At 42.4% G+C, this 22,788-nt stretch overlaps 1 protein-coding gene, 1 long non-coding RNA gene and 1 other non-coding gene across 19 annotated transcripts in view; all 3 read left to right on the forward strand.

The window, feature by feature from the left end:
• Window positions 1-1,087: 1,087 nt before the first annotated feature.
• On the forward strand, window positions 1,088-10,709 carry LOC128816543 (uncharacterized). Of its 6 annotated transcripts, none has more exons than XR_008439939.1 (10): window positions 1,088-1,621; window positions 2,511-2,727; window positions 3,701-3,871; window positions 4,474-4,637; window positions 6,836-6,971; window positions 7,059-7,222; window positions 8,220-8,355; window positions 8,826-8,933; window positions 9,043-9,125; window positions 10,198-10,709. It is a non-coding gene; the product is annotated as an uncharacterized LOC128816543 (long non-coding RNA). The 6 variants fall into 6 exon arrangements; XR_008439938.1 differs by having other exon boundaries at window positions 10,217-10,709; XR_008439935.1 differs by having other exon boundaries at window positions 9,043-10,709.
• Window positions 7,598-7,736, forward strand: LOC128816600 (small nucleolar RNA SNORA49). Its single transcript, XR_008439964.1, has one exon. It is a non-coding gene; the product is annotated as a small nucleolar RNA SNORA49 (small nucleolar RNA).
• A 142-nt stretch (window positions 10,710-10,851) lies between the features above and the next one.
• The window catches only part of EP400 (E1A binding protein p400), a 45,929-nt gene continuing 33,992 nt past the window's right edge, over window positions 10,852-22,788 (forward strand). For 11 of the 12 annotated variants that reach the window (XM_053993532.1, XM_053993533.1, XM_053993535.1 and 8 more), the window contains exons 1-7: window positions 10,852-10,914; window positions 12,825-14,177; window positions 20,016-20,106; window positions 20,516-20,623; window positions 21,330-21,709; window positions 21,929-22,234; window positions 22,381-22,566. In XM_053993532.1, coding sequence (XP_053849507.1) covers window positions 12,855-14,177; window positions 20,016-20,106; window positions 20,516-20,623; window positions 21,330-21,709; window positions 21,929-22,234; window positions 22,381-22,566 — 2,394 coding nt within the window. In that variant the 5' untranslated portion in view covers window positions 10,852-10,914; window positions 12,825-12,854. The remainder of the gene's footprint in view (window positions 10,915-12,824; window positions 14,178-20,015; window positions 20,107-20,515; window positions 20,624-21,329; window positions 21,710-21,928; window positions 22,235-22,380; window positions 22,567-22,788) is intronic. The other variant, XM_053993539.1, reaches the window with a different exon arrangement.

Raw genomic sequence — 22,788 nt, forward strand, 5'->3', positions numbered from 1 at the left:
CACAGCTGTCATTTTAAAAAGGATTTCCATGTTCATTTTCTGGGTTTTCTTTAGAGCTTTTTATTTTATCATGAAGGCCTTGCTCTATTTTATAAGAGCAAGTGTGTAGAAGTGCCCTGGGGAGGGTTTTTGCCTGGATTTTCATTTACATCCCTTGCTGGTCCATACTATTGACCTACTCTGCATTATCCTCCATCCAAAGCTCCGTTTCTCTGTACCTTTCAATCTGAAAAAAATTTACCTTTATCTACTTAAAATAAAGGCCCCAAAGCTGTGATATGTACCATAGTTGAAATCAAAGAGAAAATCTATTTGGAGAGAGAAAAAACCATTACTACTACTACTATTATTATTTTTTTAATAATAATATAATAGATTATTATATATAATATATTATAGAATATATAATATAAATATATATTATATATAAGAATATATATTAAAATATATTTATAAGTAATAGGTATAATATACAATAATATATAAATATATAATAATTATATTATAAATATTATAAATATATAATAATATATAAATATATAATATATAAAATAGATATACAATATATATTATCTATATATAATATATCATAATTACAATATACATATATATTATAATATATAATTTAAATAAAGAAATAGATAAAATTATTATTAATATAATTAATTTATATTAATATCATTAATATAATATAATGATAATAATGATAATAATGATAATAATGATAATGATAATAATAATAATAATAATAGTAATACTTAAGGGTCGCAGCTCCCCCCTGTGGAGGGTGGGAGCGCCTGGCGGGGGTGCCCCCCCCGCGGTGGGAGGCGAATGGTTTCGCCGCGCGGGGCGGGGCCGGCTGGGGGCGGGGCGAGGGGCGGCCGTGAGGGGGCGCTGCGGGAGAGCGCGGCGGGCCCGGGCCGTGAGGGGAGCGAGGGTGTGCGCGGGGGCGGCGCAGGGTGTGCGGGATGTCACGGGGGTGTACGGGCGTAGTACATGGCGTGCGGAGCGGGTCAGGCTGTGCGGGGGCGGTGCGGGGTGTCATAGGGATGTGCGGGCGTAGTACATGATGTGTGGGGGCGGTGCACGCTGTGCGGGGTGTCACAGGGTGTACGGGGGTAGTACATGGCGTGCGGAGCGGGTCAGGTTGTGCGGGGTGTCACAGGGTGTACGGGGGTAATGCATGGCGTGCGGAGCGGGTCAGGCTGTGCGGGGACAGGGTTCACCCGTCGCTGGCGGGAGGTTCGTGCCGGTGCGGGGGAACGGGGCACGCAGCGATGTGAGGGGCCAGGGCACTGCCGAGCCCTGTGTTAGCGCCTGTTCCGAGGCAGCGCCGACACCCCGCGTAGCGGGCTGGAATGTCCCTTAGAGCAGGGACCATCCCGCCCCGCTGCTCTGTGAAACGGCAGGTCTGGAACTGGCGGGAGTGACACCAGGCAGCTCCCTCCTCTCATCTCCCGTGCGTGTGACAGCGCCGGCCTCTCTCCGTGAGTGCAGCCCGTGAGTCCCTGGGCTGGAGAAAGCCGAAAGCTTGGCCAACCTGCATCTTCTTCGAAGTACGAACATAGCCAGTCCAGACTCTGAGTGAGCTGCAGGAGCCCTCCAGGTCTGGCTGCTAGAGGTAAAGCAACTGCATAAATCTACTGGGACCATAAAGAATTCAAGTGGTTAATTTGGGTTTAAAAGGTCAGTAGCCATTGAGATCAACGCCCTTTACATTTGTGCAGGAAGTGATTCTGCAACCATAAACCCCGTTTTGTAGCAAAATAAAGTGAATGTAAAATTTAAATCAAGGTATAAAAGTGGTAGAGCTTTGGAAGTGGTAGTCCAATGCACCATTTTCTTGATAATGGGATATTTTATTAGGCTAACTTTATTTCAGTTCCAAAATAGTACTTCACAGAGAGACTCATAATTAGTTCTGACAGCAATTAAAAAAAAAGTCACGAACTTTAAAATAATGCTGTTACATCTAGTGCTTATATTAATGACTTAATACTAAATGTAAGTTTTAAGCTTTGTAATTAAAGATAACTGCTTTAATGAGATTTTCTGTAATTGTAACATTATATCTAGTACCAATTGTTACACAATTAAAAAACCCTCTGGAGAAAATCTTAGAGATGCTAGTAAGTGTTGCACATCTCATTTTCCGTGCATTGGGTTTAAATTTGTACCCTCTGAGCCCAATTTGTTGCTTTCCTTAATTAATGTTGTTGCATGAAATTTTTCCCTTTTGGTCATTTGATACCCTGATAGAGATTGGTTGTGTAGTTGTCAGCTCTCTGCAGGGTGTTGGTAGCAAAGATCTTGTCAGCTTGAAGAGTGGATAAGTGCATCCTAGACTGACTTGCTGACTGAGACACACCTCAGAGCTTCCAGGCAGGCAGATCAGTTGGGGTGTGGTGGGAAGCTGATTTCACCAGCCATATAACAGGCTGTATTGCCACTTTCTTTGGTTCTCTTTGTCCTTTCACTATTTTCTTTACTGAAATTGCGATTTTTAACAGTCTCTCTGCAGGTGGAATGCCTCCTGTCCTTCAATTGGCTCAGCAGATCAGCCAGGAGGGAAACCAACAGCAAAATGGACCAAATTTGTCAAGTTTGCTTAATTCCTTACCTGCTGCACCCAGCAGGAACCCAGTTCTGCCCCAGCAGGTACAACCAGCAGGATGGGATAAGAACCAAGTGCTTGTGGTCCCAGCTCCTGTTCCCTCACAACAACAGGTATATTTGTATATTTTACAACATTTATGTTATACAACATTTGTATATTATCTTGTATGGGGAGTATTGGCCTTTGTGTTTTGTGTGGACACTTTGTGGATGGCAGAATTTATCACTCCAGCCTGGGGAGAAAGGAGCAAATAATTCCAGTATTTTTTGCAGATGACTTTGCCAAGCCTGATAATTTGCTTCAGACAGCTGTGGTGTAGCTCAGCTGGGTATGAATCTTTACAAAAAGATTTTGTATTCGTTTAAATTTAGAACGCTCTGTGGATACCTGTATCTCTCATTTGGTTTTAATTAGCTGCAGATATACATGATTTTTCTTTGAAGAAAGGAAAGGAGTGAGAAGGAGTCAGACACATTCTCTAGGGAAGTAGCATTTGTTCCTGTAATGAAGCCCTAGAAGGAGATTTAATTAAACAGAATCCATCATTTTAAATTTTCATACACCATTTTAAAATAAGGGGGGAGGGGGGATGAAAATTTCTGCTGCTTGTGCTGATTTGCCAGCAGTTGCAGGATACTTACATGTGTTAATAAAATGCATTAAACTAAATGTGTTTTTATATGAACTTATTAGGGAATTTTGTCCATCTGCCATCTGGCAGAGTATTTAAATTCTGTGAAATTTCTCACTGAATCAGCCAGCACTTCTGATGAGATCTAGGGGTACTATATTTTAGGAGGAAAAACAAAAGTTCTCAAGACTGAGTAGCTCTGCATCCCAAGATTCTCTACTGATTTCTGGTACTACTGCTGCCTCACAAAATCCTTTAGAAACTTTACAAAAAGCTGCACAAAATGCATTAGTCATTACATTTTAATAAAGTGCAACTTCAAACACCATGGAATGTTTCCAAGGACTGAATAATTGTTTCTATTGATTACCGTGTAACATTTTAACATTTTTCACAGTGTCTGTCTTGGTTTGTGCAGTAGGAAACATAACTTTAATTATGTTTACTTGAAGGAAAAGGAGATTCTGCAGCAAACAGTAGCACTGAGGAAAGAAAGTTTATGATCTCTGAAACCTCTGCCCAAACTCCATGAGGCCCCACAACATAAATCACACCATGAAGAAATGCAGTGGATGGCAACAGATTTTTTTCAAGAAAGAAGATGAAAGATAACTGTCAAGAGAGTAATGTGAATTTGATATTTTCAACCAGAAAATAATAGGCAGCATTTTCATGGTTAGGATGTGATCACTGAGGATCTGGGAGTTTGGGGTTGCCTCTCCACTGTTTGTAAACTTCAAACAGTACTCCTAAAGGGATTGTAATTATTTTCTTTCTTTAGAAATGTGTTTTTTAGATAAAATTGAATAAAAACTTAAAATAATTTTATGGTTTTATTTTAGGGTTAATGTGTCAAGGTGGGAATAGATGGGTCTGGAATGTCAGTTCTACAAAGGCAAATGTTTTAATTATGAGCCGTGAATTAACTGCAGAGCTTGTCATATGAGGGTGCTGGCCTGTTTGTGACTCCTGGTAACATGAGCATAATGCTCTATTTCCATGGTGTGGGCTCTTGGAACCTTTTAAAGTAACAGCAGCTGCTCTCTGCAGCATCACATGACACGTGGCTCTTCCAGTTCCACTTTAATTCTGCCACCAGCTGGGAGCTTTTTCATCATCCTCAGATACTGAGCTATTATTACTAATATTTTTTTAAAACTGCAGCAGAATAGTAGTAAAATATTTCTTTGTGTGTTTTTTTTTTTTTCTTTTACTATAACTTAAGGATACAGGCTGGTCTCTCTCTGAAGTGATTGGGATGAAAAACCAAATTACTTGCTACAAAGCACAAATGCTGCCAAAGCTGAAGGTAATTGGAAAGCTTATTGAAGAGATCTCCTGCTCCTCTTCATCACCCAGACTTGAGCCAGTGAAGCTCAAACCAAACAGGTATGTACTGTTCAGGTGATTGATTTATTTTTTTATTGTTTTTTTTTTTTTTTTTTAATAGCAGATGAAAAGGAGAAATATTTGTGAGGGCTGAGAGGGTTCATTCAGAATTATTTATTTTTTTTAATCTTTTGTTTCGAAACTGATCACTGCTAAAGACTTTATGCCTTTAAAGTCTTCTCCCTCAGTCTTCTGAGGGAAAGCAGAGTGTTTCTTACTGCTTAATAGTTCTTTTCATTTATGAAAGCTCAGTTTTGATCTTTCTGGCCACACTCAAGAGTTGAAGTCACTTGTGGTTGTGATCAAACACTGAAAATTACTTCTGGAGTAGAATTTCCTAAGCAGAATAATTAAATCTTCTTCTAGCTAATTTTCAGGTGTACTTGCAAAACACTTAAAGATTTTTTTTTCTGGTGGAAGGAGAAGGGGAGGGAAGGACAGAGGGAGAAAAAAATGCTCAGTTAAATTTTGAGCTTATTTGACTTTTGCTCCTTCTCAGAAGAGAAGTTAGGAGGGTTCAGTTTTGAGTCTTGGAGCAAATGTAATTCTGCTGTAGAGCAATTTAGAGTTAAGTCTTACAATAAGTTAGCCTGATATGAGAAGAGTATGGTTAGAGAAGCCCAAGACAGCTTGTGTGACGTGTGGCTGTGACAGGTGACAAGGAGAATGTCCTGCACTAGTGTTCTTAGGCTGTTCTGCCAGAAGAGAGCATTGGCAGCTAATGAAGTTAAGGACTTGGAAATGATAGCTGAAGTATATATGTAAAACAGAAAAAGTACTCATTCTTTTTCTGTTTAGACACCTTTGGTTTCCTGGAAATAGCATACACAAAACAGTTATTGTGAAACCAGTTTTTACAACTGCAGTGTTTTTGAAGCCATACCCATAGTTAAAGCTTTGCTCCATTAAGAAGTTGACCTTATTAGCATCTTTTGGGGAGTTCTCTTGCTGTCTCCAGACTCCAAAGATGACTATGGGATATGGGAGTTCTGTTATGCCCCTTCCATGTGATCCTTTAGAGATGACTGGAGCATCAGAGCATTTGGTATACTTAAATTTTACAGTATAGAGTGTTTCTTCTGTGTGTTGAGAGAAGCAGAATCCCTCCTGCCATATGCTCTTCAGCTGGGTACCTCTTTCAGCTCAGATTACTGACAAAAAATAATATTTTTGCCAGTAGGCATAGAGTAGGAAAGCAGATTTATTTTTCTTTGCAGTACCAAAGCTAACATTTGGCCTTGTATCACAAGTGTCAGCTTTTCTCCTGCTCTCTTCTTCATTCATAGAACTCTTGCTTGAGCTAAATTATCCTTATTTTCAACTTTGTTTTTTGCATAAGCTTTATCTGGTCACAACAGATTCAGAAAAGAATTTTGAATTTAAAGGGTATTCCAGGAGAAAGAGATAACTGAAGGAACACCTGGACAAAATATACCTCTGGAATGAGTGTCATTGTTCCAGAACCCCCCTGTATGTCAGAGACCTGTTGGAAACTTGCTCTTGGATCAGTGAAAGAAAAGTCTCTCAGCTTTGTTCTGCCAGGATTAACAAGTGCTGGGCAATTTGCAAATTGCCTTCCATATTCCAGCACTTCAGGAGTGCTAAGGATCCATTGCAGGAACTCATTCTGACACTGAAACAGCAACAGATTGCCCTGAAGGATGTTATTGCCAGGGAATTGAGACAAGTCCATGTGCAGTCTTTGCACAAATTTGGTGGGTGTGTGCTACCCTCTAAAACAGGGTATTTATGTGAACAACTGTAAAATGCTAAATAGGCTACCTTGTTTTATCCTTTTTGCAGGCTACATTCCTCTATGCTGAACCTATTTGCATCTCAGATGTAAAATTTGGATCATTCTAGGATCTGAAACTCTCTCAATAGTTCCATGACAACTGTTATTAGTTATATAACAATTCTACTTTATTTTAACATATCATGTATTTGTTGTGTTAATGCTGACAAAAAAAAAAAAAGTAGGAGTTGTAGTAAGCTTAGTAACTTTATGGATAGTGGTAATTTCCTCTTCAGGTTTTTTTTCACTTACTTGATGTCAACTTAAAACTACATGTCCTGATTTATTTTCTATTACCTTTAGCCTGGTGCTTTGTGCTTCTTTGCAAGTATTACTGGTTTTGAGTGGTTAATAGCCTGAGCAGTTAAAAATTAGTATAATAAAGTTCTGATTTGTTTTATAGAGAGCTGTGTGTGTTCCCAGCTGTAGCAGTTGCTCCTCCATGTTTGTATGGGGCAAATCCTTCTTAGGCATGGAGCCATGGAATGAAACTCCTGCAGCTGAGTCTCGAGGAACAGAGGTGGTGCAGCATGATTCAGGTATTAAACACCCACCACTGGTTACACCTCGTTGTCTCTAACTGCGAGTGTGACCTGCAGAACCCTCAGGTTCTCATTCATAACCAGGCAGTCTGGGAGCTCTGCCTGTCCTGCTTTGGCAGCTGAAAGCAGAAGGGACAGCAGGTGCTGATTTTGACACAGATGATTGCAATGCTCAGCATGCTGGAGCTTTTCCTGAATTTCCATTTCCTCATGTGAGTGAGAGTGGTGCTCACAGCTGGCATTATCTGGTAAGAGGATCTCTTCCTCAAGCTCATAGTGAGTAGATGCTTATGATGGGAGGGAAAATGCTAAAGGGAAGTCTAAGACATTTGCAAGATTCATTTGCATAATTTCTTTACTTATTGAAGCAAATTATGTATGTAGCTGTAGCTCAAATATGTAATTATATATGAAATATGTCAGTCATATTACTATTTGATGAGGCATCTAGGGTGTTTCCAAGGAGTATGCCACTAGTTATCCTATGTTTATGAGCAATTTGTGCTTCAAATGCAATATTTTTTTTTCACAATAGCCATTTGATTAATTTGCCTTTGCTTTCATTATTTGTAGCTGTTGACACTGTTAGTACTTTAAGTGTAGTTGCTGTTTTTATGTTGGCAGTTCCTCAGCCTTACTCCAGGGGCTTTTATTTTTCGTAGAGTGCCCTGGCATTGCCTGAGGATAAATTGAAAGTATGCTCCTTTCCCTCCCCAGTAAGATTCTCTATATCCTCTGGGGCCTACAATTTGAGCAAACATTAACAATATATTGAAGTTTTTTTTTTTTTTTTTTTTTTAATTCCAAATTGCATCATTATGCTTTCTGTTAGATACAGGATAAAACATAAAAGAATACTTTGCCTTAAAGCAACACAAGGCAGCACAACAGGGATTTGGTTTAGTCAATAGACAAGAAAAATAATGGAGCATGTACAGGAATAACAACTCAGGTGTGCTTAGTCACAGGACATGATGTGATTACTTGTAATAGATCTTTAGATTTTCTGTGGCTGACTGCAACATAAATTAATAGCTTTAATGGTAGACAGATTAATTATGAACTGTGTAGACCTATAATGTGGGCAGTCAGATAACTTGAAATGTTTGCACACTTAATGTAGGTTGGGGAAGTAATAAGAAAACAAATTTTCCAATCTCCTCACTCTGTTAAAAAAAGTTTATTTAGAGATTTATACTATATTAATGTGAATTTGTAATTAAGTTGCTTGTGTCCCCATTTTAGGTATTCATAAAAAGCTTCAACCAAGACAAGTGATCCTTCTTTGCTATCCTGTGCTATCTCTGACACTGATTTAGATCTGCTGATGGACACAAAGATGGGGTGGTGTGACAAAAGTGCAAGATACCCACACATGCAGGTGAATTTCATGCTAAGAAATCAGTGGTTTAAAATCAAAAATAGAGAGAAGATGATCTAGGGAGAAACTAGGATTTTTTTGGTTGAAGTCACCCTTCTAGTTTAAGTAACTTGGTCTTTCAAGATGCCTTCAAAGATTGTATCATAACCCTTCCCTTCAAACTAGGGGGGAAATGAAAATCATGTTCTTCCCACACTGCTGCTTCTGCTCCTGTCTTTCCCCCCCACTGTTATCTAACAAACCTTGTGGACTTCTGTGTTGGGACAGCCAAAATAAATGTGGGTGTTTTCAGCCCTTGATAAGCAAGAAATGTCATTCTTGATCATAGTTGGATTTCAGATCCACCAGTGATGAGATGCTGTGTGTGTAGGTCTAAGATGTATTTGAAAACTTCTCTCAAGTGACTGTTTCTTGTCTTGGAAGGATGTGCTGAGAGCACAAGGAATGCAATGGGTTTCTTTGTTTTACAGGCTTTTAAGTGGTAATTCTGTTGAAGAGAGGCTGTTGAAAAAGAGTATTAAATATAATTAAAGAACTGGCTGCTCAGGGAGGGGACTGTTCAAGACTTTTTATCCCAGGTACTGTAACATTAAAAATGTGAGCAGTTATTTAATGATACATAAAAAATAAGTGTTTTACTAGATCTGAGAGAGAATTTTGAAAAGGTAATGGTTTATTTATTTTTAGGCTTATTTGGGAACCAGTGATATGTGTTCACAGCTAAATTCAGTAGAAATCCTGAACTGTCACCTCATATAGAAAATCAGAAGGTAACAATATCCAATAAATATTGATAACATTGATATTGATAAATTGTAATAAAGATCTGCGTGTTCCAATGATAATGTTACCCTTTTACTGACATTGCAAAATCTGTAGCAAAAGGTGTCAAATACATCTGTAATCTGACTTTTTTCAACTTGATTTTAAGACTACTAAAAATTTTTTGCATTTTTTTTCTTAGAGGTCTTGGATCATATCAGTGAGGTGTTTAACTCTCTGTAACAATGTTTATCACTCTCCAAAGCAACGCCAAAATGGTTACATAAAAACCATTGCAGGTGCAGGGGGAAAGGAGAGTTTAAGTTGAAACTTGCTTTGTATTGTGAGGACCTGGGGACTTCTCGGGTCCTTTTTTTGGTTTTATTTTATTTTATTTTATTTTATTTTATTTTATTTTATTTATTTTCCTTTTAATTCCTTTTTGCTGTTAGAGTACTACATGAGTGTTTACTAAGCAGAAACATAACTGAATTTTAGAATTCTGAATAGCTTGGTATACAACCAAATATTAGTAAATAACTTCTCCTAACAGTATGAATAATATAGGTTATATTTATTACATTTCCATACACTTAGGAGTATGAAATTTCCCTGATGTTATGACAATATGACCTTGGATATATCATTTAGCACTACCAGTATGTGAAAAATAAAGGAGGGGAGATGCTTATTTTAACTTTTAAGTGGTAGGATATGAATTGTCTTCAGTCAAGACTATTGATAACTATTAATTTTGAGACAGGGGACTTTTGATTACGTGTTTTTGGTACCTAAGCCTTCACTTTGTATTTATTCCAGAATGTAGGTGGTCATCCTCTTTGTGTTAGACAAGCCTTGCTAAAAAACAGAATTCTGAGTGTATTCAAATCTATATAAATCACTTTGAGTCGATGACAATGACTACTAGAAAAAGAAGTTCCTCAAATAGATTTTTGTAAGTTTACTCCCACTGTCAATATTTTTTCTCAGATTTAACAGTAAATCACTGGTGGTCTGATTGGTGAATTTGTTTTCTCTTAAGCACAAGTGTATTTCACGGGGACCTTTTTCTTATCAAAGGCTCTGTGATGACCTTTAGCCTTAAGGTAAAGTGTCCAAGAATCAACTCTGTGCTCGTGCTGATGTAAAGAAAAGCCTGAAGTGCTTCAGTGCGGCTCCAGCTGATGTACCAGAAGTCCTTCCTCATGTCCGGCTGGACCCTCCTGAGCATCAGCGTGTGCCCGTTGTCTCCCGTCCTGTAACCTGGCAGCACCGGCCGCGCTCCGAGCCCCCTGCACACCCTGACAGACAGGGATGGGGTCCCCTGCCAGCCCCTGTGCTCGGGGTGAGCAGCGCCGGCTCCCTCAGCCTTTTCCCGCAGGAGATGCTCCAGCCCCTCCATCACCTTTGTTTGCCCCGGCTGGCCCCGCTCCAGGCGCTCCCCGGCTCTCCTGCCCTGCGGAGTGCAAGTGTGGATTTTCACACCGTCTATTGAAGAGAAGCGACAGCCCTGCTCCGTGCGCGGACAGAAACTACCCTTTGCTCGGTCCTTAGCCTCCCCTGCCTCTGGCACAATAAATATAATTTTTCTGCGCTGTCGCCGAACCCGTTCCTATCGCGACAGGACCCGCGGGCCGCCTCCGCGGAGCGCGCAGGCGCGGCCCTGGCGCAGGCGCGGCGCGGCCCGCGGGTGCCGGCGCAGGCGCGGCGGGACGCGGTTTGTCTCCTGCCGGCGCTGGTAGCGGCGCCCCCGCCCGCGCTTCCTGCCCGCAGCGAATGGAACCCGCGGCGCCCGCGGTAAGTGCGGCCCGCGGGGCCCGCCCGGGCCCGGCTGCGCGCCCCGCTCCGCCCCGAACGGCCCCCGGCAGCCCCGCCGCCGCACCGGGGGCGGCCGCGGAGGGACGGGCCCGCCCGGCGCGGGGCGGGGGGACGCGGGGCGGGCAAGGCCGGGCCGGGCCGGGGGAGCGCGGCCCCGGCGGGGGGAGCCCCGGGCTGGGGGGAGTCCCTGCGGAGCGGCGGCGGGGCCGGGCTGCGGCCCCGACCGGGCGGCCCCGCCGCGCTGCTCGCACACAAAAGGCGATCCCTGCTTCGGGACCTCCCTTATCGGCCTGTAATTAATTAAGTGTTTTCACTGGGGCCATAAGTGTTAGTGAGGTGCGGGTAATTAAAATAATAAGACCTTGTTGCTGGTGGTATCGTTTGGATCTTAATTATTTGGTATCGGCGCTATGAAGTAACCACAATACCTCGAAGAATTTCAGTATTGTTAAGTCTTTTGGAAAAGGGGCCTGTAAGGAGTGCAGCTTTTTCCCCTTCCCGCTCTACTGAGGGAGCTCGCTCAGGTCTGAGCTCCGGGGAGTGGGAGAGCCGAGACCCGCCGGGGTGAGCCCCGGTGCGGAGAGCCGAGACCCGCCGGGATGAGCCCCGGTGCGGAGAGCCGAGACCCGCCGGGGTGAGCCCCGGTGCGGAGAGCCGAGACCCGCCGGGGTGAGCCCGGTGCGGGAGAGGCGGAACCCGGCCGGAGGAGCCGCTGTACCGGCTGCGCTCCCCGGTACTCCCGGCACGGGAGGTCCCGGGCTCTCGGCCCCCTGTCGCTGCTGGCACGTGTGTGACAGCGCTGCTTTATTCCACCTTCCCGGACAGCCGCCTCTTTCCCGAGGCAAGGAAGGGACTGTCCATCCCCAGAGCTTGGGCAGATGGCTGCAGACAGCGGAGGGCTGTGATGTGCTCCCTGCCTGGGCAGCGCCCGCTGCATCCCACCGCTTCCCAGCAGTGCTGCCGTGCCGGTGTGCTGCTGCCTGTTGCCGCCTGCGACCAGCTCGGAGTTAGGAACACAAAGGAGTGGCAGCATGTTTGTGTATGTTTGGCCTGAAATGCTAAAAGTGAAAGTGTTGCTTTCAAAAGAGTGGAGAGATTTTGAAAGGGAAAAAAACCCACCAAAAACATCAGGTTTCATTTTCTCTTGCTGCTATTTCTGTGTGAGTCCCAGCCCCGAATCTACCTGTCAGTGCATGTCATTGGAATTTTTGTTTGTCTGTGATTGAAATGCAAAACCAGAAAGTTTTGGGATTTCAGGGTAGCTTGACTCAATAAACAGCATTTTAAATGAAATACAGATTTGGTTAATTTTTGTCTCTTTATGTGTTCTGAAGGAAAGAGAAGGCAAAGTTAAGGATCGAGTACAATAGTTTTACATACATTTAGATGACTTGGCCTTCAGTAGCTAGAACAATAAAATTGAATAGTCTGTCTATTTTCTAATTTTTAGTTGCTTTTGAAACAATGAACTATATGTTTTAGCAATTACAATAACTTTGCATTAAGAATTAAAAGCACTGAAACATTGGTAATAATGAACACAAAAAAAGAGTAGATGCCTTTGATGCTGGAGACCGTAATTTCTTAAAGTTCCACAGCAAAGGAAAAAGTCCTGTTCATTCTTTTTTTTATTATTTGAAGTCATTCTACCTAGCTAAGGGCAACACAAGACTATTCAATAGCAGCATTAGCTGGAGAAATTTATGAGGGATTTAAGTGAGATTTTGTTGTGCTGAAGGTCTTGGATAATTTGAAACATTTTAAGTAACTGCAAAACCAGGATAACAGAATTCTTACTACAAGGTAATCTTTCTAGTTGTAACTAAATAGTTTCAGTTGCAGAATAGTTTTTATGTTCCCTGAATGTCTGTTTTTGTGTATTTCTTTAGACTATACTGTAAAACGTTAGATCAGTGAGAATGCACCATGGCAATGGTCCTCAGAATGCCCAGCGCCAGCTGCAGAGATCCAGGTCCTTCACAGGCAGTGAGGGAGAAGAGCAACAGGCAAATTTACCCCAGTCCCCCGCAGCCTCTTTCGCGCCTTCTGCGAGTCCCTCAGCGCCGCAGTCGCCCAGTTACCAAATCCAGCAGTTCATCATGAGCCGGAGCCCGGTGGCCGGGCAGAACGTGAACATCACCCTGCAGAACGTGGGCCCGGTGGCCTCGGGCAACCAGCAGATCACGCTCACCCCGCTGCCGCTCCCAAACCCGACGTCCCCGAGCTTTCAGTTCAGCCCCCAGCAGAGGCGCTTTGAGCATGGATCCCCCTCGTACATCCAGGTCACCTCTCCGCTGCCCCAGCAAGTGCAGTCCCAGAGCCCCACCCAGCCCAACCCAGTGCCGGTGCAGGCGCTGCCCAACGTCCGGGCGGGCACCCCCGGGCCTGGCCTGGGCATGTGCAGCCAGAGCCCCACCAGAGGGTTTGTGGATGCCAGCGTGCTCGTGAGACAGATCAGCCTGAGTCCTTCCAACGGCGGACACTTCGTGTACCAAGAAGGACCGGGGATTGCACAGATTGCTCAAGGAGCTGCTGCACAAGTGCAGCTTCCGCCGTCTGGGCCGCCTGCCACGGTGAGGGAGCGCAGGCTTTCGCAGCCCCACTCGCAGTCTGGGGGCACCATCCACCACCTCGGCCCTCAGAGCCCCGTGGCCAGCGGGGCAAATATGCAATCTTTGACTAGCCCGGGCCACATCACGACGACCAGCTTGCCACCCCAGATCAGCAATATTATCCAGGGGCAGCTTATGCAGCAGCAGCAGCAAGTGCTTCAAGGGCAGCAGCTGAGTAGACCCATTGGATTTGACAGGACTTCTGGTGGATTGATAGCAGGGGTTGGAGGACCGAGTGCGTTTGGAATGACATCACCTCCTCCTCCCACAAGTCCTTCACGGGCCACTGTGCCACAGGGGCTGTCGAGTCTTCCTCTCACTCCTACAGCTAACACAGCAGTGAAAAAACAGCCCAAAAAGTTGGAGGAGATTCCTCCTGCCAACCAAGAAACTGCTCAAATGAGAAAACTATGTTTGGATCATCACCACAAGCAGATGGAAATTCTTAAGGAAACTTTTAAGGAATGTTTAATTGAACTGTTTTTCCTGCAACATCTTCAAGGGAATATGATGGACTTTTTAGCTTTTAAGAAGAAACATTGTGTTCCTCTGCAAGCATACCTGAGGCAAAATGACTTGGATCTGGAGGAAGAAGAAGAGGAGGAACAATCTGAGGTCATCAATGATGAGGTAAGAAACTTTGTTGGAATAAAATCATAGATGAAGTTGTAGCACTGGGATTGTGAAGTGTTAAAGAATGGGACAGGACATGAAAAATCATTTTTGCTTGGTGAAGTATGGCAGTTTTTCATAAAATAGTTGGCCTGAAAGAATGCAGTTCTGCTGGGTAGTGTGATTGGATGGTTGGTTTGAGTGTGCTGTTAGATTTTTGGGTTTAAAATAAAAGCATAGAGAGGGAGCTTTAACTGTTCTAGCTTTAGCTATCCTAGCTGCTGTCGTAAAGCTGTCCTAGCTTTAACAAATAAAGATGGTAGAAGTGTGGAAATGGTTTTAAGCTCTCAGAATGGTTATGACTGGGAATTGTAGTTTGAATTTCACTTAACTAGACTTGGACAAACCAAAAAAGAATGAGCAAAAGCATTACAAGGGGTTAACCTGACTCATGTGACTGCTAATCATAGATGTCACTGAAGTTCAATGTTGCTGCAGCCAACAAAAAAAGTGAATAAATCTAATTAGTGAGGGAGAACATGTTTAAGGATCCACAGTCATGTATTACATTATTCAGGGTGCCCTGGAGCTCTGTGTGTGAGCTGCTGTTTAAAGGATTAACAACCAGCACTTACAGACTGGACATTGACAAGTTCACTTTGTTACTTATGCAAAGGTTTAAATTACTAACTTGAATTCACTGCTTATTGATGGCAAAGAACTTGAAAGAAGCTTGCCACAAACAGGTGCTGTGCAGCTTTTCCTGCATGTTTGTACCCATCTGTGAGTGCTGGAGCACTGGTCTGGTGCAGAGCCTGCCCACAAGCCAACATGGCAAGTGGTTGCAGCAGGATAGATAGAACTGATGCCCCTGCACCACTTGGCACTCACAAATATCTTCTAAAATTTATGAATTATGTAGCTGACACTTAGTAGAAGAACCAATATTATGTAAAGAACCTTGTTTTGCTTTGAATGCCTTTTGGAAATGAGTGCCTTCACTGAAATTTGATGACTCTTAGGCATGCATCATTAGCAATCATACCTTCAGTTGGAATTTGTGGGAAATTTTAACAGAATAATGGCTGAAGTTTAATTTTTTTAGTACTTTGTTGTATAAGCTTCTTAATTAGGAAGAATATATTTCTGCTTGTGACAGTTATTGACAATTTTGAAGGAATCACTATATAGTAACATAAAAGCTAGCCTGTTATTGTAATGTACTGACAATGGATATTCAGTATTTTTTTTTTTCACCTGGTTTGTGTTTTGTCAAATTGTTTAGGTGTTCTTGTTGGGTTGCGTGTTTGTCAGCTGAAATAACCAGGTATTTTTAACTACCATCTGCACACTTTGAGGGATCTTTAGGGGGTGTAAATGGTACAGGTTCCTTGAAGTGAGTGGTGCTGCTACACTTTAAATGAGTTGAGGCTCTACCCCGTGGTGTTTCGGGTTGAGAATTTGCTGTACTTCGCTGCTTTCTCGTGGTGGATCCTCTTTTGTTTGTGGAAGCTTCTTGTCCCTGTAACTGCTGGAGAATTTTGCAAAGTGCAACAGCAGAAGTCTTTATGTGTTTTCAAGTGATGAATCCTTCTGAAAGATTAAGACATCTTTTGAGTATGTTCTTTCTTTGTATTTTGTTGTTGTCTTCTGTTTTATTTCCCCTTCCCCTCTTTATCACTTTCTGCTAAAGCAACACGCTTCATCCCTTGCCTGGAAGGTTGATTTCTTTGGGAATTCGAGGGGAGAGTGAATGGTGGCTGTGCTCATTGCTTAAATAAATGTTGAAGCTCTCTTACGTTCAAACTGTCTGTCATGCTAATTTGTTGTCTGTTAGCAGCAGCAATCATTCAATTTAAAACACTTTTATGTTAACTGGATTTAAGAAAATATTTCCAGTGACGAGAAGTCACAATAAACAGTCAAGGCTGTGCTCTGTTCTGCTATTAAAAGTAAGACAGAACTCTAAAAATGGGCTGTGCTCAAAACAAGTTGTACTGGTGGTGGTTTAGTTATTATCCCCTCTTCAGTGAGGCGCCATCAGTACCAAAGGAGTGTGTTGAACAGTTAAAAAAAAGAGAAACTTCTAAAAAGAAAATGATTCTCCCTTCTTTTTTTTTTTTCCCAAAATATTTCTCTCAGGTAAAGGTTGTGACAGGAAAGGATGGGCAGACTGGTACTCCTGTCGCTATAGCAACCCAGCTTCCTCCAAATGTTTCTGCTGCTTTTTCATCCCAGCAGCAACCATTTCAGGTACTTTTCAATGGTTCTAAAATGTAGTTTCATCCCAGATTTTTTTTCTTCATTCAGATTTGATATTTCTTAGATGAATTAGAATTTTCCCAAGAGCCCATCCCTTATCATCTAAACAAAACCAAAAAACTTCTGCAGTCTTCAAATGCATCAGTATAACTGAAGCCTTGAGGAAGTTAAAGCTTTGTCTCCAGGTTGCTGGCTTATTGCATTAACTTTCAGCTTGAATGTTTTCACTTTGGTTTGTTTGTCTTTTGTATCCCTAATGCATTTGGTTCATTTGTGCATTCTGCCTAGTGATGATATGGATTCTTTGTCTGTGGCATTGTAATTGTGGATTTCTTCTAAAATTCTTTTCTTTTTTTTTCTTCCCCTTATGTATTAAAGGTTTTGAGTGTGGCTACAGAAGGTTTTGGATTTGCCTTCCCTGAAATGAGTTAAACAACAGTACTAATCCTCTGACACAATTTGTTTTAAATAATTAACAGCTTTCCATTAGCTCTGCCATAAATGTTGGGAAGAAGAAGCAGAAGTGCTTATTTTTATTATAAAAGTCCTTTTTAACAATTTTTTCTTTTTTCATGAGGAATGCTGGAGAAAGCCAAGAAATAAATGTGCTAATCAGTTAAAATATTTGTGGATCAGTGATGATACAGCTTTTCAGTTTGGTGTGGTTTTATGCAGCTGCCTTCAACACTGTTACCCAGACATCACTGCATACATACCCTGAGAAGTAATATTCCCTAATTCCATCTGCAACTAAAATATTTACCTTTTAGCTCAGTGATACTCTTAGCAGGTGTTACAGGGTGAATTACTCTGCTGTACCACAGCAGCTGTACGGGCTGCCTTTATCTAGGCTTTGGAAATGGAAAAGTGAAATGAAATACAAGATGTGTTGTGTTCCTGTGTGCAACAAATGGGATGTTCCCTGTGATATTGTACAAAGGAGTTGTGCAGCAAAGGGGATTGCACTGAGAGCTCTTCCTTAGGGCCAGTACTGACATGCCTTGGAAGTCTCCTTAGGTAGTCAGGCTTCATTTAAGCTGTTTAAAATAGCTAATATTATGTCAGGTTATTTATTGTAGTGATTAGAGTTACCACCAAGCTGTAGCTGCACTTTTGAAGGTATTGTACCATATCAGACCAGTTTCAGGGAAACTGGTTCATGCTAAAAATGCACAAAACTGTCTGTGTGGTACTGACCTTTTAGCACAAACTGCTAACAGAAAGTGGCATTTCTTTCCATCAGTCTTGCTCTTTGCAAATGTTTATGGAGAAATAATGTATCCCAATCAGCATCACCATTCAAATCCCAGGGCAGAAGTGCAGTGCTCAGAGTGATTATTGTGTGCATGCTGCATAATAATGACCTCAGGACAACTACATTATTTTAATTAAAATTAGGACAGTTTTAGTCTAATATTGGTATGTGACTGCAATTTATAAAGACATAACATGTCTGAAGAGACATCTCTGAAGAGTCTGCCTAAATTACATGGTGATAATGCAGACAGCTGGGAGGCATATTCTTAAGAAAATGTCAGTCAAAAATCCTAAAGTAGAGATACAGCCTGAAACTGTGGGTATGCAGTCATCCAGAGGGAGAGAGCATGTGAAATAAATGGCATTTAATGTGGAGTTCGAAGAATATGGTTTCTTAAACTAATGTCCCAGCAGCCTCCAATGCAAATGGGACATAAGCTGAATTTGTTAGTCAGTTTAGGAGCATTTACATAATCAATTCTTGTTGCTTATTTTGAAAATTCTGTGAATGCCTAGGTCTGTGATGCTCTGCCAGACACTGGCTGTTGGACCTGAAATATGCTGTATGTCTATTTTGTGACAAGACAAATATTTGAAAACTTAATCCCTATTGAGTGTGAAATGGCAGTGAACTGTGAATATGAGTCAGACATACTTAAAATCAGAATTTACATCTTAAGGCTGTAGCTGTATCACTGGAGTGGCTGCAAATACCCTCAGAGCAGCAAAGAGATTAAGTGTTATTAATTCATAGCTATTGATTGAGCCTGAGGGGCATGAGATATATTCAGCTCAAAAAGGAGCATTTGAAACTCAGTCACTGTAGGTGATGTTGGCTGTGATTATGAATACCATGCAGTGAAGCACTGAAGATGCAGGATGTCACTGCTGTGATTTATTTCAGCATAGATTGCTGTTTACCTCTGTGGATTTAATTTACATTGGTAAAATTTTGTTTAAAATCAGAGGAGAAAATACCTGTGAATAAAGTAAAAAAAATTAATGGGAAATTACTGCCTGTTGTGTTGTCATCAAAAAATTTCACAACATTTACAAACCCTTACTATACCTCAACACGTTTAAGGCTCTCACCATTAGACAAGAACACTTTGAGTACTACAGTGCTAAATTAATTCATTTCCCAGGATGCAGAGACTGCCATACATAAACTCTGTGTTTGTATTTTCTGGTGGAATCTCTTAACACATTTTTTGGGATAGCCCTTATTTTTCTCATATTAAATTTCATAGTAGAATATATGGTTACAGCATGGCCAAATATTGAGAAGTTAAAAATGACTTGGAAACTCACTGAAAGGAATTGGACTTGCACAGACACTGATGGACATTAATAAGTACTTGCCAGTATGCTGAGGGCCCAAAGAGCATGAAAATTGTCATATACCCAAATCTGTGTCCTTCAATAATCCTGTACGTGAGCCTGTCACCTGTGCTTGATGCTGAAGGGATTCTCTGGCACAGGTTCTTGCCATCATTGCTGATATTAAATGTAGTTATTTAAAAATAAAGCTTGAATTGCACTGTGTAATCTTACTGAAGCTAAATTCCAGCTTGCTGAATCAGAACCCAGTGATTCCTTTTGCATCTCGATATCAACAGTGCTCTTCCAGGCTTAATTCATAGTTTGTGTGCTGTTTATGCTCAGACAAAATGGATAGTAATTTCTGTGAGCTCTGATGTCACCTTAGCCTTATGACAATATTGTTTTCCTCACTGAGTTTATTCATGAGACTCATTTTGCCAGCTGTGCAAACAGGTACAAGTCCAGCATCTGGAAAACTGGAACTGGAACTTGTGTACCTTGGCTGAGGTTCTTTATTCCATCTTCCTAGCTTTTTTCTGAAATATTCCAACAGTAACTCTCACAAAGCTCTATCCTGAGAGTGCTGGAGACTCAAATAAGCTTAAGCTGTTTTCAGGATGAGGATGAATTTGTGTTACTGATGTTTCACACAGATATAATACACTAATGAAAATTTCCGTTAATTAAATAAAAAAAGTGACAAAAAGTACTGGGCAAGTTTGTTTTTTACATATCCCATTTTCCTGAGTTTGGTATCACTTAACAAAATGTAGGTGTGCATTATATATAAACTACTTCATCACTGTAAAATGTAAACTCAACGAAGAGTATTTGTGCATTGTGGACAACTAAAATTCATAGCAGATACTGAATGAGTCTTGTTTCCTTTGTTGTACAGCTGTTCTGAAGGACTTTTTTTCTGTGCTGGCCTCCTTAGATCTGCTTGTAAATTCTCTCCTGGTGTCAGACCATCTGCAGATTGAACTTCTGTGATTTGTTTTCTTTCCCCTGTAGCAAACGCATACAGGGACTCCAGCGACGGGGACTGTGAGCACCATAGAGATTGAAGCTTTTAAGAGACAGCAGCAGGCCCTTGCACCAGCAGGTATGTTCCACAGGCACCATTCCACTTCCATCCTCCTTTTTTTTCCAAACAGTGATTGGAGCCCACTGTTCAAAAATACATTTTTGCCTCACCTTGGGAATCACCAGATCCTTAGGACTATCTACTGTGACTGGTGCTGTGGGAAGAATGCACTCCACTCCCAGTAGATAGGCCTGGATTTGGCAGGCATGGAGACATGGTTAGGTTGATTGTTCTGGCTGAGAAGATTGGAGATGGCCAACTTGAAGTCAGAGGGACTCTGCCCCTGGAGCATGTTCTTCATAAATGCTACACATGTACAGTAGTTGTAGCTTTCGGAGCTGATGGTGGAATCATGTGTAGTAGTTTGCTTTGTAAAATTGAACCCATTCCATTATACCATGCCATAAATGGAATTTGAATATCACAGATTCGTCTAAGAGACCACGAATTGAAGTGGGCCGTCATGGGATGGTTTTTCAGCACCCGGGTGTGGCTTCAGGAGTTCCTCTTCAACAGCTAATGCCAACTGCACAAGGTACTGTGTCACCACATGCCAGCTGCACATTAATTTCACAAGGAGATGTTGGTGATGGAACTAGAAACTTGGGCTTCCGGCCTGCCAAGATCCTAGTCCCACCACACACTTCTCCATGTAAATTAATACTTGGTATGCAATGCCTGGTTTGTTTAAGGAGCTGAGTGACGGGCTCCAAAGGTGCATGTGGGCATGGAAATACGTCACAGGTGCTGATGCAAAATGGCCAATCTGAGAATTCTGGAACGGAACCAATGATTTGTGAAAAGGAAACCATCTAATTGGAACATCATGGCAAATTTTTATTCATTAGTCATGCCAAGCTTTAGAATATGTGTTAGAGTGAATGTGTTCTTAGAAAGAACCAAGTAGTGTTTAGACTTCATGCTGGTATCTTAGGTTAAATTCCATTAGTTCACCAATCCTTTTTTTTTTTGAGTACACAAAATTTAGAAGACCTATAATGACATGCTCTTTTTTAGTTGCTGTGCTCCAAATTTTAGTTACAGTCCTATGCATGAAGTACTTTGTTGTTTATTGTAATGGTGATTTATTTTGTGATTGTGATGTGGTATTTTCAAGTGATGGTGTCTTGTGGCAAAGTAAGTAACAAAACCACTTTATTTGCAGTCGATTTCCTCCTTAAATCAACAGAGAGCATCGGACGATTTAATCTCACCTGCACGTGTCTCCTCTTGCCCTGCAGGTGGGATGCCTCCCACTCCGCAGACGGTGCAGCTGACGGGGCAGAAGCAGAGCCAGCAGCAGTACGACCCCTCCAAGGGCCCTCCGGTGCAGAACGCGGCCAGCCTGCACACGCCGCCGCCGCAGCTGCCGGCGCGCCTGCAGCCCGCCAACGTCCCCATGGCGTCGCTGCCCGCCACCCTGCAGCTCCCGCAGCAGCAGCCTCAGCTCGTGGAGCCTCCAGCCCAGCCGCAGATCCAGGTGAAGATCCAGCCCCAAAATGTGCCCCTGACGGCCGCTCCGCTTCCAGCGCCGCTGCAGCAGCAGGTGCCGCCAGCGATCCACGTGCAAGGACAGGCGCCCAGCCAAGCGTCGCAGCCGCAAGCTACCATACAGCAGCAGGTACGGGAGCGTTATGGGGTGGACATGGGTTTGTTCCATGGCCAGTAAAGCCTAAGAATGCTGTCTTCCTCTCAATTCCACTGGACACTTAAATCCTCTCCTTGTAAAAATGCAGGTGTACATTTGTTCTTAAGTTAAGGTCTCCGTTATGTTCTGCTGTAGTGTAGACTTAAGTACTGAATCCTCAACTCATCAGTAACCAGTGTGTTTCTTGGGCAGACTGTGACTCTGACACGACCATCTGTAGATCCTGCTCAGAGTTCTCAGCGTCTTGCAGCAAATCCACTGCCACCTACCTCATCCATCGCTCCAGCAGTGATCCCAGGCACGACACCGCCTTCTCCATACCCAGTGCAAACAAACAGGACCTCTCCAGCAACCAACAAGTCCCTGTCTCCTATTGCTTCCAAGCCTCCTGGCTTAGCAGTAGCAGCAGCAGCACCTAAAACACAAAGCCCAGCTCAGAATGCAGCAGTGTTGCCGCAGGAAAACTCTCAAGACAAGCTGGCTGAGCAAGTCAAGCTGGTAAGATATTTTGTGTGTGATCCTTTTACATCTTTTCTTTTCCTGTCAGTTAATTTCTCAAGTGGGAGCAATTACTATTTTTCTCTGATTCTGTGACTTAAGGTGCATTCTGCAGCTTCACTGTAAGTCTCTGTACTTCTTTTTAGGAAAATCAAATCCACCAGCGGATAGCAGAACTGAGAAAGGAAGGTTTATGGTCCCCCAGGCGACTGCCTAAACTCCAAGAGGCTCCAAGACCAAAATCCCACTGGGATTATTTGCTGGAAGAAATGCAGTGGATGGCAACTGATTTTGCCCAGGAGAGAAAGTGGAAGATGGCAACTGCTAAGAAGGTACTTGAAAACCATTTTATAACTCAGAGCAATAAATGTTGATATCACTCTGTTTGGTAACAAAGCTATTAAGATATTTTTTGCTGCAGATAGAAGTAAAGGAAAGATGAGGCACTGACTTTTACCTCAAATGAGAAGTTTTGTTGTCAGTTTTGGATATGGCACCTGAGACAGACTGGAAGACTGGATAATTGTACAGATTGTGGATGCAAATAACAGCTT

The sequence above is a fragment of the Vidua macroura genome, chromosome 18 (assembly GCF_024509145.1).
Source record: "Vidua macroura isolate BioBank_ID:100142 chromosome 18, ASM2450914v1, whole genome shotgun sequence".
Lineage (NCBI taxonomy): Eukaryota > Metazoa > Chordata > Aves > Passeriformes > Viduidae > Vidua > Vidua macroura.